At 40.7% G+C, this 14163-nt stretch overlaps 1 protein-coding gene across 17 annotated transcripts in view; it reads left to right on the plus strand.

Moving 5' to 3' along the window:
- Positions 1 to 14163, plus strand: part of RBMS3 (RNA binding motif single stranded interacting protein 3) — an 811389-nt gene that overhangs the window by 739692 nt on the left and 57534 nt on the right. For 11 of the 17 annotated variants that reach the window (XM_069561193.1, XM_069561198.1, XM_069561203.1 and 8 more), the window contains one exon: positions 5759 to 5806. The exons of the other annotated variants lie outside the window; for them this stretch is intronic. In XM_069561193.1, coding sequence (XP_069417294.1) covers positions 5759 to 5806 — 48 coding nt within the window. The remainder of the gene's footprint in view (positions 1 to 5758; positions 5807 to 14163) is intronic. 17 annotated transcript variants of the gene reach the window in all.

A 14163-nucleotide genomic window follows, 5' to 3' on the forward strand; every position in this document is an offset into this window, starting at 1 on the left:
AAGGCTGAAGTTTCTCATGCCCTACTATTGATTTCCATTTCCCCTCCTAAATGTCCACAAATTATGAATAAATGACTTTTACTGTGATCTAATGACAAATCTGATAAGCGGGGAGGATTATAATGCAAAGCATAAAAAGAAAACCCTTTTAAAATTCTACTCATTGGAATCAGAAGCAAAGCCTGCTGACTTCCTGAAATGCAAATTTGGAAACTAGAAAAAAAATGTTAATTGAGAACATGACTGAATCCTTTGGGCAACTGAAAAATAAGCTCAATTATAGAGAATGAATTCACAATTACAATAGTTATTGATTCTATACTGTATATTATGACTAGTATTTGAGCATTTTCAACAAGAACACAATTTTGCCCAGCTGGTAATAGCCAACTTATTCAATAATGATATATACTCCTTTCTTTCTTAGAAAGCAAACGTTTAAGCATGTGGCTTATATTTAACATCAAATTTCTTCTAGCTTTTTAAAAAAAATTTTTTTCTCTTCCACATTTGTACTAATGCTTAAATACATAATAAGCTTTGTATAAATTGTTGTTTTAGTTTAAAGTTTCATAAGATTCAGAAAAGGCAGAGTACAAACCGTATTAATTTGTATATTTATTCCACAAAATACCACTGCCAATGCTGAGTGTCCAGCATGAAGTTATACTTGTTTCTTAAGCTGTCACTCTTTATTTTGATATCATAGATTCATTTTATCTAAATTTTTGATTGGCATTTGAAGTAGGTCTTATGCAATTAAGGTTGATTCTCTTTAATCAAGTTTCACCACCTTATTATGTATTTTCAATACACTTAATCCATTGCTGGGAAGGTGGCCCGATGTCATGGAAAGAATAGTTGGTATTGAAATTAAAGTTAAGTTTAAAACCTACCTCTGCCCCTTATTAGCTGTGCATGTTCAGGCAGATTACCTAACCTCTCTGAACTTTTACTTTCTCTTTTGCAAAGTGGAAGAATAACACTTATATCCCAGAGGTGTTGTAAGTATCAATGGGCTGAGATATGTAAACATATGCAATACAGCGTGTTGCCACCCAGCAGACACTTCTCAAAGGAGCCGTACCCCCACCCCTCTCCCTCCAGTGGCTTCTAACTTGTGGGAACTGAGTCCAGGTCACCAGAAGGATGTCGGACACTGTCGAGTCCACAGTTCAACTCACTGGCTTCTCTGTTTCATTTGATGTAACTTACTTTTTTCCAGTTTCCACTTCCATAGCTTCTAACATACTCTTTCAGGCTGTAAACCCAAAAGGTACAGAGACCAGCCAAGTCACATTAATGAAGAAAGCTGATTAAGTCCAAGCCCCAAATCCTGGCAATATATCATCAAATTGGTCTATATTTACTTATGTCGCAAATAGCTGTGTAATATAAATACACACAATACTGGAAATCATATTTTAAATTAGAGATATTTTTGAGTGCAGTCATCATAACAGCTCTGCCTGCATGTTGGATGAATAGCTAGCAAGACGCTGCCTCTGGCAGCCGGGAACACAGTTCCTCTTCCAAAGAGGACGGCCAGACCCAATCCAGATGCTGTAACCACATGGGCATACAGACCCCAGATGGCTCACCTGCTAGTTCTTGGAACTAGATGAGCTACCTCTCTGGATTTTAATGGGAAATCTCCCTGTATTTGAATCCTGGACCCAGTTGGTCCTCAGAGCTCTCAGTTGGTGACCCCTGCCCAAGGGTTTCTTGGTTCTCCTCTCACCTCTCCGGCCACTGCTTCCCCTCATATTTCTTAGGCTGACGGGTAGGTTTTTAAACTAGCTCCTCATTCATACGTGGTTTCCTTAAGCAAATTCTTCCACCTCGATGGCTTTGAACTCTGCCTTCTATGCCAAAGACTCTGCCATCTGAGTCCCCAGGGCCAACCTCATCTCAGAATTGTAGCCTCATTTTACAGCACTTGCTAAATATTTCCATGTGACCCTCCCCTCCAACATCTCGAAGTCAGCACAACCCAAAGGAACCTCCTGAGCTTCCCCACTGACCCTTCCTCATATAGGGTCCCACTCCTATTCCCCCTCAAGCTGATCCTGTGACCACTCACCCCAGAAGTCCAGCATTATACCCAGGACCCAGCATAGACCCTTTTCTTCTTAATCCCCACCACAGACAGTTACTTTTCAAGTCCTGCAGACATTTATCAGTTGCATCCTCACCCCCACATCCTAGAGTCTCCACCCTGGGCCTCAATTAAGTGTAATAGTCCCCTAACTCTTTTTCCTGTTTCCCATCTCCATTCCCTGCATATTGCCACAGCCAGGCAACCTGAAAGTCTTGCACTGTGTCTCTCTCCTACTGTTATTTTCCAGAGGCTTTCAGACATCTGAGCTCACTGAAATTCTGCAAAACAAGATGTGAACAGGGATATGCCAAGATTAAGGCAGGAACCTCGACTCCAGACATAGTTTCCAAGGGCAGAGCAGAGAGGTCCAGGGAATAACCCAAGTAGGCAGAGTTCACTGCTGATAAGACCTGGAGCTATAGGAGAACTCTCCATTTTCAGAAGGGGAGCCTGACGCTCTGTCCCACTTTCTTTCCTAAGATTCCTGGGTAACAGAAGTATACTGAGTCAAAAACCTTTTCATTTTTATAAAATTAAATATATTTGGTCCCCCAGAACCCCACATGGTGAAATGGATGCCATGTAGTTTAATTAACCATTCTCCTACCATTTGCCACCTCAAATGTTTATCATTCAATTCCCTTCCTCTTTTCTAAGCTGGACAGAATCTGCAGGCCTTAAAAGAAAACTGAATTTTATGCAAGCAGTGTAACTGTTTTATTCCAGGGGCTCTGCTGACCTTGAAGAATTTTCTAGCTTTTTCCTCTTTTGTTTATTTTTTTGTCACAGGATTCCCTCAAGAACCAAAGCCCTGTTATCCATAATTTCTTATCAGTCTATTGTAAGCTTTAGCAGAAACCACTGGGGGTTTTACTGTTATGAGAACCTCCAGATTGCACGACAATCTTGTTTTACAAGTTTCTTATCTCCTTTTCATTTGTTCAGTTGGTGGTCACCAGTGGCTTCCAATGTCACCAGAATCTGTTAAAAGAAATAAAAAGGTTTTGTTCTGCAGGCTCCTTATCTGCAGTTCTGTTTGTGTCTGCAAACCACTGGTGACTTGTGACATCACTGGATTCTGGTGGTGTAACCCTAGCTGCACACAGAAATAATCTTGTAATTGTTCTTGACTTGTTCAGCACAGTTCTCTCACAGTTTTCAGTGGCATCATCCTTCCCATAACGCTTTAAATTCTTTCAATTATTATCCAGGAATATAAGCATTGAGGCAGAGTGGTAAAAACCAATACATGATGTTAAATGGACTCACGATTAGGAAACAGTATCATAAATTTGTAAGTGGTCATGAGTACATCTCCTGAGATGATTTTTCAGGAAAAGTATCAATCAGTTAAAAATGGTTATACAAGAAAGAAAGTATGGAGGAAAGGGGATAGCTTTTAAAAATTTGTTTAGTCTTATTGTAAGACAAGTGAGGTTTTGAAGTTAGTCTTACAATGTAAACAATAAACAAGTAGGCGTTATAGTAACGCAAGCTTCACTGTTTAAAAAAATGGATTCTGAATTCCAATAAATTAGCAAAAAATACAAAATTCCCAGTATATAAAATGCCAAAGAATGTGATCAGATAGTTGATAGAGGAGGAAATAGAAAACAAAAAAAAATATGAAAAATAATTAACTGAACAGTAAATTTATCCAATACACACAAACACACACACACAGCACTCATTAAATAAAGTTATTAAAATAATGCACATCGCTGACAAAGGTGTCAGGAGGTACATAGTCTCAGTCATGGTACTCTGATGGTAGGAATCCAAATTTACAAATGTGCAAGCTGGAGAGCAGGGTGGGCCCACAAGACCCATCATAAACACTCTCTTCCCCAACCCAGTGATTATAGTTTGGAGCACCTATTCTGTGGAAATATTCTAGTATAACAGAAACTATATCTTAAAAACATTCAGCCCATTGTTCATTGTAATATTTAGTAAGGAAAGATGATTAAATAAATCATAGCCCATCCATAAACCAGAATGCAATGCAGCATGAAATTATAAGCATATAAAATAATTAGGAGAAGGATTATTTCTCATGTTCAATCAAAAGAGCAGGATGTAAATTTGCACTTGTGGAGTATAGTATCAACAATGAAAAAAATACTTGTGAAATAAGGCTGTAACAAATACAAACAAGTGGGATGGTTTCTGAGTGGTGGGATTAGTTAGGGAGAGTTTTTATTTTAATCATGATACTTTTCTACACTCTCCAAGTAGTCAACAATGCGCATGACTTTTTTTATCCATTTTGAAATGTTATAAATATGTTCTTGGAAAATGATTAGTGTCACCGTCTTGTTTGTAGACATAATATGCAGTTCGTTTTTTTTTAAAGATACTTAGAATCTTACTACCACTATTAATAAAATATTTGGAGACCCTTTGAAAATGATGTTTATAGATTCCAGATTTACGGATTATAATCAAGTCACTAGGTTAACATAAGTGTTGTGAGAAACGGAATAACTTGTGCTGAAGGTTTGAATCTTTGATCAATGCTTGCTTGGCTGGCCTCGCATTGTTCAACTTCTGTTTTCTCACACACCATTCACTCATGAGAAAGTGATCAACATTGTCATTTTGTGTCAGGGAGATGAAATGGAGAAACTTGTGATGGTCCAAATTGAGTGACAAATAGGTAGAAGAATAAAGTTCGAATGTTTGGTTTTTTAAATGGAATAATGATCATATGAATGGAACAGTAGTCACACAAGCACATCTATTTAATCTTGTTTGAGCAGTATATTTTGCAATACCTGGTCCCTTTTACACAGCTTACCCCTCCAAAGTGAGCTGGAACTAAATGAGAACTGTCCATTTTTAGAAGTGGAGGCCTTGAGCCATAAGCCATGTCCCACTTTCCTATTTGAGGTCTCTGGCTAAAAAAATGGTATTAAGGCAAAGCCTCTTTTTTATCATGTTATATTTGGTCCTGCATCACCTCAAGTTTGGAAATGGATGTCTAGTTGTTTAATTAACCCTGATCTACTATTGGCACCTCTAATGTTATGACACTTTGGAAAAAGACAGCGGCCATTTGTTGAACAGATTCATTTCTGTTTGTCTCTGTCTTGATGATTCTAGCACATGAGGCTCCTTGGTCTCGACTGACCACCCCTGGGAACAGAGCCAGAGATAAATGGTCAATAACAAAATTTTAGCTTCAAAACATGTGAGCCTCCAGATATTTGGGGAATGTGCAAATTTTTCACTTATTTCTTTTAAAATTATAGTTATTTATTTTGTTCTCCATGACTGGGTTTCATATTGTGCTCTCGGCCCCTTCCTGATGAGCAGCCCTGTGGAACTTTGGTGTCAGCCAGAGAGGGTACCAGTCTCACGTTGATGACCCAAGGGAGGGACCAAAATTGCAAAAGAGCAAGATGACAATATTCTGGGTCAGACAATGCTGTCCTTGCAGGTCACATGGGGCCTAATGACATGTCCAGAGTGGTGGTTGTGGGGGACCGCTGTGTCAGCTATCAACGAGGGGGTCATAGTGCCCTAGGGCTTAAAGGCAGGCGCCTTAGGTACCATGTGACATACACCGAGCACTTCCGAGTTGTAGAGCTAAGATTCTATTTTATTTTCTTTTGGACTTCATTGCATTCTTTCTCATGCTCTTTTCATTCAAAGATTCAGTCCCAAGACAGGATTATGATACTCCACCAGCTGTTGTGTCAGGTAGGAAAATTCTAATTCCTTTAAGACTTGATTGGATGGGAGAGAGGGAGCTTGCCTGGTTTTCTCCAAGACTCTTTAAAGCAGTGATTCTCAAACACGGATGCTAAGTAGGCACTTGAATTTCAGTTCTGGAATGGGGGATTCGCATATGCGGTTCAAAAAAGAATATTTAATATTCCAATCCAGTTTGTGATGGAAAATAAATATGTTGCTTTTGAAACAAAAAGTAAAGGCTCAAAGACTTTTGGTCTTGGAGTCTCTGTATCAGTGATTCTCGGTGTTGGGATATTCATTACACTTTCTGGGAAGCAGGAGAAGGATATTTAAGTTAATCAAAAGAGGGCTCAGGTGAATAAAAATAATTTGAGAAGCACTGCTTTAGAGACTGGAATTCTTCTGAAATCAGAAAATCATCCCATTTTGCTTGTTCTGCACCCAGCATAGTATCTGACACATAGTAGGTGCTCAATATAATTGTTGAATGAATCAAAACTTCAAATTTGTTTCAAAAATGGTATTTGGGATATTGAAAGAAAAGCTGCCAATGTTCCATGTTACTCCAAAGTGGCTGAGGTTGATCTGAGAATACATTAGCAGTGTCTTGAGCATTTTAATCAATGATATTAAAGTTGCTCCATAAAATCCAGTCGTGCAGTTCATAATAGAGTATATGGATGTGAAGACATGGGTTTGAATTTTGAACTGCATGGATCTTCTTATGCTTTCATCTTAATTTTGAAGGTTGGTTTCTTGCAGAGAGGAAAAAGGGCACAATTTTTCATTTTTGTTGATTTTAACTAAATAAAATACTGGCAGCAAAAAGGGCTTTGAATTCTCTAATTCTTTGATGTGTCAGATGATGAGGACATAAAATCTAAATCAAGAAAGGGCAGTGGAGAGACAGCACAAGAGATGAAGGCCAGAAATAGAATGGGGGACCCCAGGGGGCAACAGAGCCTGGCAACTGAGTGATGGTTTTCAAGCAGAGAACATCGTGTTCTTGGCCACCTGGTTTGCTGGACCTGGTGTCTGCAGGCTAATGCTTTTCTCATGTCTTGTGGACTTGTTTGATTATGGTTATAGCTGAATACTCCTCTTAGAAGTTCAGTGGAGAAGCAATGACTTAGCTTTCAGCTGTGAAGTTCCTTTGGTCCTCCTGGAAACCTCTGTAAGTTGTCGTTAATGAAAATATTCCATTACATCTTCACACACCTGTTTTATTTAGGATAGGGGACCCCTGGGAAGTCACTTTCTCTAATGTGTTCAGCCTTTACTGTGCTTAACACGTGATGTCTTTGTTTAACAAGAGGCATCTGCTCTCAGTAATTCACCAGTAATAATGAAAGACACAAAATGGAACTTTCCTTCAACTAGAGTTTCCTATTTCCCTTTCAAGAACACAATGGCAAAGTAGTGAAAACATCAAAAAGCACTTACCAGAGATGGGCCATGGGTCAGGCTCTACACAAATCAGTTATGGCGAAACATCAGGCGGCAGCTCTAGCTCAGAGTTCCCAGTTGGTTCACAGTCAGGCACCACCAAGAGCCCTTGACTAGAGAAGCGACTTCATCAGAGCAGTGCTCTTAGCAAGTCCATCTGGCGGTTTGGCATGTGCTTGAGGAATAAGACACACATTACGTAGAAGAGTCAGAAAGCTCAGAGATGATATCACTAGACTAGGACAAGTGCTAAGATCTCAGTGGAATACAAAGGGACTGAAGTAGAAGTGACGGGAGAAAGAACATTTGGGGAGATTTTACAGTTGTTTTCTCCTGAGGAGATTGAGTTGGTGGTTTGACTTCTTGTAAATTTACACAGACTTCTTTGGCCTCCTTAGTCTGTCTCTAAATGAAAATAGACTTGCCTTCCTAAAATGTTTGTGACTTGTCTGGTGGCTACCACTCGAGTGACGTTTGGAAAATGACACATCCTTTGCCAAACCCTTCACCATATCAGGAAAGTGAAACAGGCATGAGGTGCTGTGACATCCTCTTGGAATGAATCCAGTGTGCTCGTATTGGACAACTTGAATTGTGGTTGATTCTTGGCCATTGTAAGAGTCAGCTAAACTATCATGAAGCATTGGAGCTTGAGATATCTCTCTGGTAACCTACAGAAACAAAACCCAACTTAATTTTGTTCATTCAATGTATCAAACATTTTTTCACCACCCTCCGAGTGCTAAAATGAAGATTGGAAACTGTCAGGAATAAAGTGAATTCTGAGCTTGATTTGGAAGGATGAATATGAGTTTACCGGTTGAACAAGAGTGGGAAGCATACATGAAACTTACAAGACATGAAACTGTATGGGGGTAATTAGATGACTGCAAGTCATTTGGTATTTTGGAGGGAAAAATGTTATGATGGCAGACGCTGAAGGGTGATCTCAGGGTAATCAGAGTAAACCCGATTTTCAGCAACGACTCTTTCCTCTGAACCACATGCCACCTTGTTCTTGTGTTTATTGAAAAAGTATGTATTGGAAGTGCACTGTATGACAGTCTACGTATCAGGTGCTAGGGCTACAACTTCCTTCTAAAAGTCTAAGGTCCAGTTAGGAAGTTAGGTACAACAGTGTCATAAGTATTTCCACAGGGACAAATATATGATGTTTAAGTTTGTAAAATCTTCAATAAGATAACCTGGGCTCAGAATCAACTTGGGTCGCTCACTAGTCGTGGAAACTTGGGAAAATTATTTAAGTGCTCTGTGGCTTGGATTACTTATCTAAGGGAGTAATTGATACCTCCTAAGGCTCCTAAGGCTCCAACTGATACCTCCAATTACCTCCTAAGGCTGTTGTAAACATTAGATACGGTGAAATATGTAGTTGATTTAGCAGGGATTCTGGCATTAAATAAAAGTGGGCTTCCCTGGTGGCTCAGATGGTAAAGAATCTGCCTGCAATGCAGGAGATCTGGGTTCTATCCCTGGATCAGGACGATGCCCTGGAGAAGGGAATGGCTACCCACTCCAGTATTCTTGCCTGGAGAAATCCATGGACAGAGGAGCCTGGCAGGCTACAGTCCATGGGGTCACAAAGAGTCAAACATGACTGAGCGACTAACGTAAGTATTATTTGCAACAACTATGCTGATCATTCTTGTTACAAGATGCTATGTAGATAAAAAGAGAAAACTGACCCACAGTTGATATCATATATAGTGAAAGGAACTTCTGAATGGAGACATAGGACACATGGGAATTAGTCAAGTGAAAAATAATGGAGTGGGAAGGAGTTTCAGATCAACAGGGTGGTGTATACGAAGCTGATGGGTAGCAGGATATGGCAAATTCAGGGAACTTCAGATGCCTCAGTAGGACAAGGATGCATAAAGAGAAACTGAAGTAGAGAAAATGTTTCCTGAGAAATAAGCTGGAGCAGTGTCACTAGCTACAGTAGCTCGGCTCCATCCTGGTGGCAATATGAAGAGTGCGCTAGAGAGACAGACCTGGAAAACGGGACCATAGCTCAAGGATCCAAGCACAAAATCCAGCTGATTTGTGCTCAAGGTGTGGGAATAAGGCTGGAGGGTTGACACGTTGGCCAAACTGGACAGAGGTAGAATACACAGGACTTGATAACTGATTGGATGTCAGAGTAGCAGGAGAAGAAGGGATTAAATGAGGCTCTTAAGTTCCCAGCAGCTCAGTGGCTTAAAGTTCACTTTCTGAGCTCTGAACCAGAGGAAAGAGAATCAAGTTTGGCAGGGAACAGGCTGAGTTCAGCATCATGGGGTTTGAGATGTCAGTGAGGCACCTAAATGAAGATAATCAATAACTATTTGGATGTCGGTATCTGGAGCTCTTAGGTAGCTGGTTTTGGAGTAATTGTCACGGAAGTAAGCCATGATACCCAGAGAATGTGCTTAGAGTGGAGAGAAGTATGCAGACTGTTGAAAATAAGGAATGGGCAGAAAAGGGAACCTAAAGTAAAAATTGGAAAAGACAACCATAAACATAAGGAAAACCAAGAAGATGAGTTTTCTGAAAAAGCCAAAGCAAGACAGGATTTCAAGAGAAGCCTGTCAAGGAAGGCTAGAAGGCTGTCTAGGAAGCCTTCTTAGAAAAGAAACCACTGGGTTTTGTGACACCAGGGTCACTAGCCAATCTGATAGGGCAGTTTGAAGGGGAAATGCAGAGACAGTGAATGTCCTGTAAGGAAGTGGATGTGACAACTGCCAGACTCTTCTCTGTCTGACTCACTTCTCTATGCTTCTATTTGCTTTTTGTGAAGTTTTGAGTGACACCTTCTGAGCGCCGAGTGGGAAATAGCATGGTAAGGAACTCAAGGATGACAGAGATTTGGAAAACTGTAGAGAAAGAAAGGCCAAAGGCCAGCTAGCAATACAAGGAAAGCTTGAGGATCCAGAAGTGGGGCTCCATTGGAAGTGATAGCCTGCAGATTTTTGTAATAGCTGCCTGAGATGGTGTTTGATTCTCCGCTGCAGAGCTCAGTTGCCAGGAAGACAGACAGGTGGATTAATCCAGGGCTAAGGTTTGACCAAATGAAGGGGAAAAAAAGGGCAGCGTGTGCTGACATTACTGGCGAGAGAGCGACAGAGTGATGAGTTTCTAGGTTGAATAGAGACAGCAAAGAAGGCAGTAAGGGGTGGTAGAGGAGATTGCAAGGCAGATAGAGACTAGAGGTCCCAACAAGGCATACAGAGTGATCAGAAGTACAATACCTGGGCTTAAGACTTGGGCTAATGAACTATTCTCAGCAAAGTCCAGGTCATGGGAGTAGATGGTCAAAGTGGACTTAAGGTGAAGCTGGTTGGAAGTTAAGGAAATCAATAAACATGAGCATAAGAAGCTGGCATTTAAGCGGAGTATTTTTGTATGTCTAGATTTTGTTTTGTTTTGCTTTTTGACACTAATAAGATTAGGCTAGTCACTGAAGACTTGACCTCACAGAATTTTTAAGAATCAAGTGTGTTTCTTTTGGCGGGAGGAAGGCGGGGTAAGCGTTTGGAGTATATGTCTAATTAAAGGCAGGAAAGTATACCAGATTAGTATTTTTCAGAGTGTGCTTTGTGTATCATCGTGACACTTGAAGTGATTTTAGGAGGATATGGGTCAAAACTTCTTTATTTTTATTTCAGCAACTGTAAAGTTACTTTAATGTAGATTTGAATAAGTTAATCAAACACATGGTTGAAGATCTCTTTGTTTAGGAAGAGTCTAAGGTGAATAGTTAAACAGTTATTACATTAAAAAAAAAAACAAAACTAACAATAATTGAAGAAGAATAGAGGCAAAGCCAGAAGCCAGGGTGGTGATGTTCAGAGAACATGGTTGATGTCTAGGAGATGGGAATCTCTGATTTCTTTGCTTTCTCCTTGCCCAAGCCTCTGCTACACTTTATCCTGCTTATTTCAAGGACAAAGAACAAGAAGGCTGGACCGACATTTTCATGCAAACTCATGAGTCTATTCTGTTTTCAATGTTTCTTTTCCATACAATTATAACTCTCTAAAAGGTCCTCCTATTTTAAAACGAAGAGTAAAGCATCATTTTTTTTGTCCATGGTTGGATTTTATGACAAACCTATGAGAACTACAGATAATTTGTTGTCAAATGTTTATCTCAGTTGCTTTGAACTTAACTCCTAGAAAGGCATCATAATGTAATCAAACAAAAGACTACTAGGAACAGTGAAAAGCTCCATCATGTCCCAACTCTTTGTGATCCCGTGGACTGTAGCTTTCCAGGCTCCTCTGTCCATGGAATTCTCCAGGCAAGAATACTGGAGTGAGTAGCCATTTCCTTCTCCAGGGGATCTTCCTGACCCAGGGACTGGACCAGCATCTTCTGCATTGCAGGCAGATTCTTTACGATCTGACCCACCAGGGAAGCCCAGACTATGAACAGAGAATGAACCAAAGTAGAAGCCAAATTAATTCTCCTTTTCTGAAAACCTTAGAATTGAGAATTGGAGTTCATGTTTTCGAAATAAATGAAAAAGGACCAAATAAGGCAGTGACAGCAACCTATACACTTCTGAACACTGATTCTCCGCCATGTGCTTTCACACACTGGCTAAAACTGGTTGGAAAGAGTCAATGTTTTCATCGGTCCAACTTGAGGATAAGAGTGAAGTCTTCACCGTGGTACTTGCTCAGATTCAGACAAAATTCCCTATCAATATATTATGCAGTTTTCCCTACATTGTTCTGCTAGTCAGTAACACCTGTTTGCTTTGGAAAGCCTCCCTAATTTGGAATCAGTGATGCCCTACCAGCCCACCTTTGCACTGTTTCTTGAGTGGGAATTATTTCGTAAAACTCTTCCATAACTTGGCAGGGGTGGGGGATCGTTTAAGCCAATTCAAAGAACAAAGCCATTTCTTCAAATAGGAGATGTTTAAACTACTTCAAACCATTTTTCCAAACTTTAAACATGTGTTTTCATGGATACCATGAGCTAATTACAAATGATTCCCATCTCTTAATTAAAAATTAGGTCCATTAGTACCTCCCATTAGCAACAATTAGCCATTAAATTGTATTTACTGTAAAGGACCTGACACAGTTATAAGAGCTCCCACAAGCGACGCATGAAAATCAGTTTCATTTCTTTGCTTAGATTCTGCTCTACTCTGATTACCAAACCACATTTGTTTGAGTGTGCCGATTGATTTCTTTTCAATAAGTTCAATAAGGACTCTGTCCTACTGATTTACTCATTCATTCAACTAATGTTTACTGGACTCCCACAGAGCTGCAAAGAACCAAAGCTAGACAGCATAAGATAGAGATACATCCCTTCAAAGAACAGGGGTTCTAACCCCTGTTAGAACAAAGGACAGAGTTACAAAGAACTGTCACCAAACAGCAGGCCACAGGTGCCCTAAGAGCTGTCCACGAGCGGGACTTTGTAGCGGCGTTGGTACAAGACTGTAACACACAGGCCGGTGCCTGTTGTCCCTGTGATCCTGCTGGTGCGTTTACATTGTTCCCTACACAACAAAAAATGAATTGTAAAAGACTTTTCTTGGGGGACCACAGGGGAGCACAGTTTTTAGTGCTCTATTCAAGAAACCGCTAACTAAGAGAAGCTTGTGCACATAGTCCTTTCTGATACCTAAACATCACTGCTGTTTGGTTCCGTTTCTTTTGGGGGAGTGGCAGGGGGCATGGGAGAGGAGGACATGAAATCCTATGCCTGACCTAGTCTTTGAAAATGCCTTTCTATACCATTTTATTCCTTGATTAATGCAGTAGTGGATGTGTGTGTGTGTGTGTGTGTGTGTGTTTATAAATCTGATTTACGCACTTGTGGCTGTGCTGGGTCTTCGTTGCCGCACGGGCTTTTCCCTAGATAACAGCGGTCAGGGCTACTCTTCTTCACTGTGATGTATGAGCCTCTCTTTGCAGTGCTTCTCTTGCTGCAGAGCACAGGCTCTAGGGGTGCGAGGGCTTCCGTAGTCGCGGTTACCAGGCTCGAGAGCTCAGCAGTTGTGGCGCGAGGGCTTAGCTGCTCTGCAGCGTGTGGGATCTTCTCAACTCAGGGATGGAACGGTGTCTCCTGCACTGGCCGGTGGAGTCTTTACTACTGAGCTACCAAGGAGGCCCTGTGTCCTATCTTCTGATCCAGCAGGTTTTGTCTGTTTGCTTGTCCGGTTTTGTTTTTCTGTAACGGTCCAGAAGTAAATATATTAGGCTTTGCCAGGCATAGGCTGTGTGTCACAGTCACTCCCGCCGGCAGGATGGAAGCAGCCACAGGCCGTGTGTAAACATATAAGCATGGCTGCATCCCAATAAAACCTTATTTATGGGCAGCACTGGATATGCAGACATAGAGAACAGACTTAGGGCAAGAGTGGGAGAAAGGAAGGAGAGGGCGAGATGAATGGAGAGAGGAGCATGGGAGCGTTTACACTAACGTGTATATATAATAGAGAGCCAATGGAACTTTGCTGTATGACTCAGGGAACTCACACTGGGGCTCTGTGATAACCTAGATGGGTGGAAAGAGTGGGAGGTGAGAGGGGAGATTCAGAGGAAGGGAACATGTGGTTAATTCATGTTAATGTATGACAGAAATTAAGTCAGTATAGTAAAGCAATCATCAATCAATTAAAAATACATTGAAAACATAGAAAGCCTTTATTCATAAAACAAGGAACTGGGATTGGCCTGTGGGCTATGGTGTGCCCACCTCTGCTCTGATCAATATATTTTCTAAAGTCTTTCAAATTCAGCTCTGTTTTTGACATTCCACACAGTAACAGCATGAAACCCTTTTTCTTTAAAATTATTGTTTGTGTGTGTTTTTAATTTCATGAAAGGCAGGTGAAATGTCAGAAGGGCAGAGGTGGAGATGAGGACTGAGAGAGACATTTCTTGGTG

This window comes from Ovis canadensis, chromosome 19, assembly GCF_042477335.2.
Source record: "Ovis canadensis isolate MfBH-ARS-UI-01 breed Bighorn chromosome 19, ARS-UI_OviCan_v2, whole genome shotgun sequence".
Lineage (NCBI taxonomy): Eukaryota > Metazoa > Chordata > Mammalia > Artiodactyla > Bovidae > Ovis > Ovis canadensis.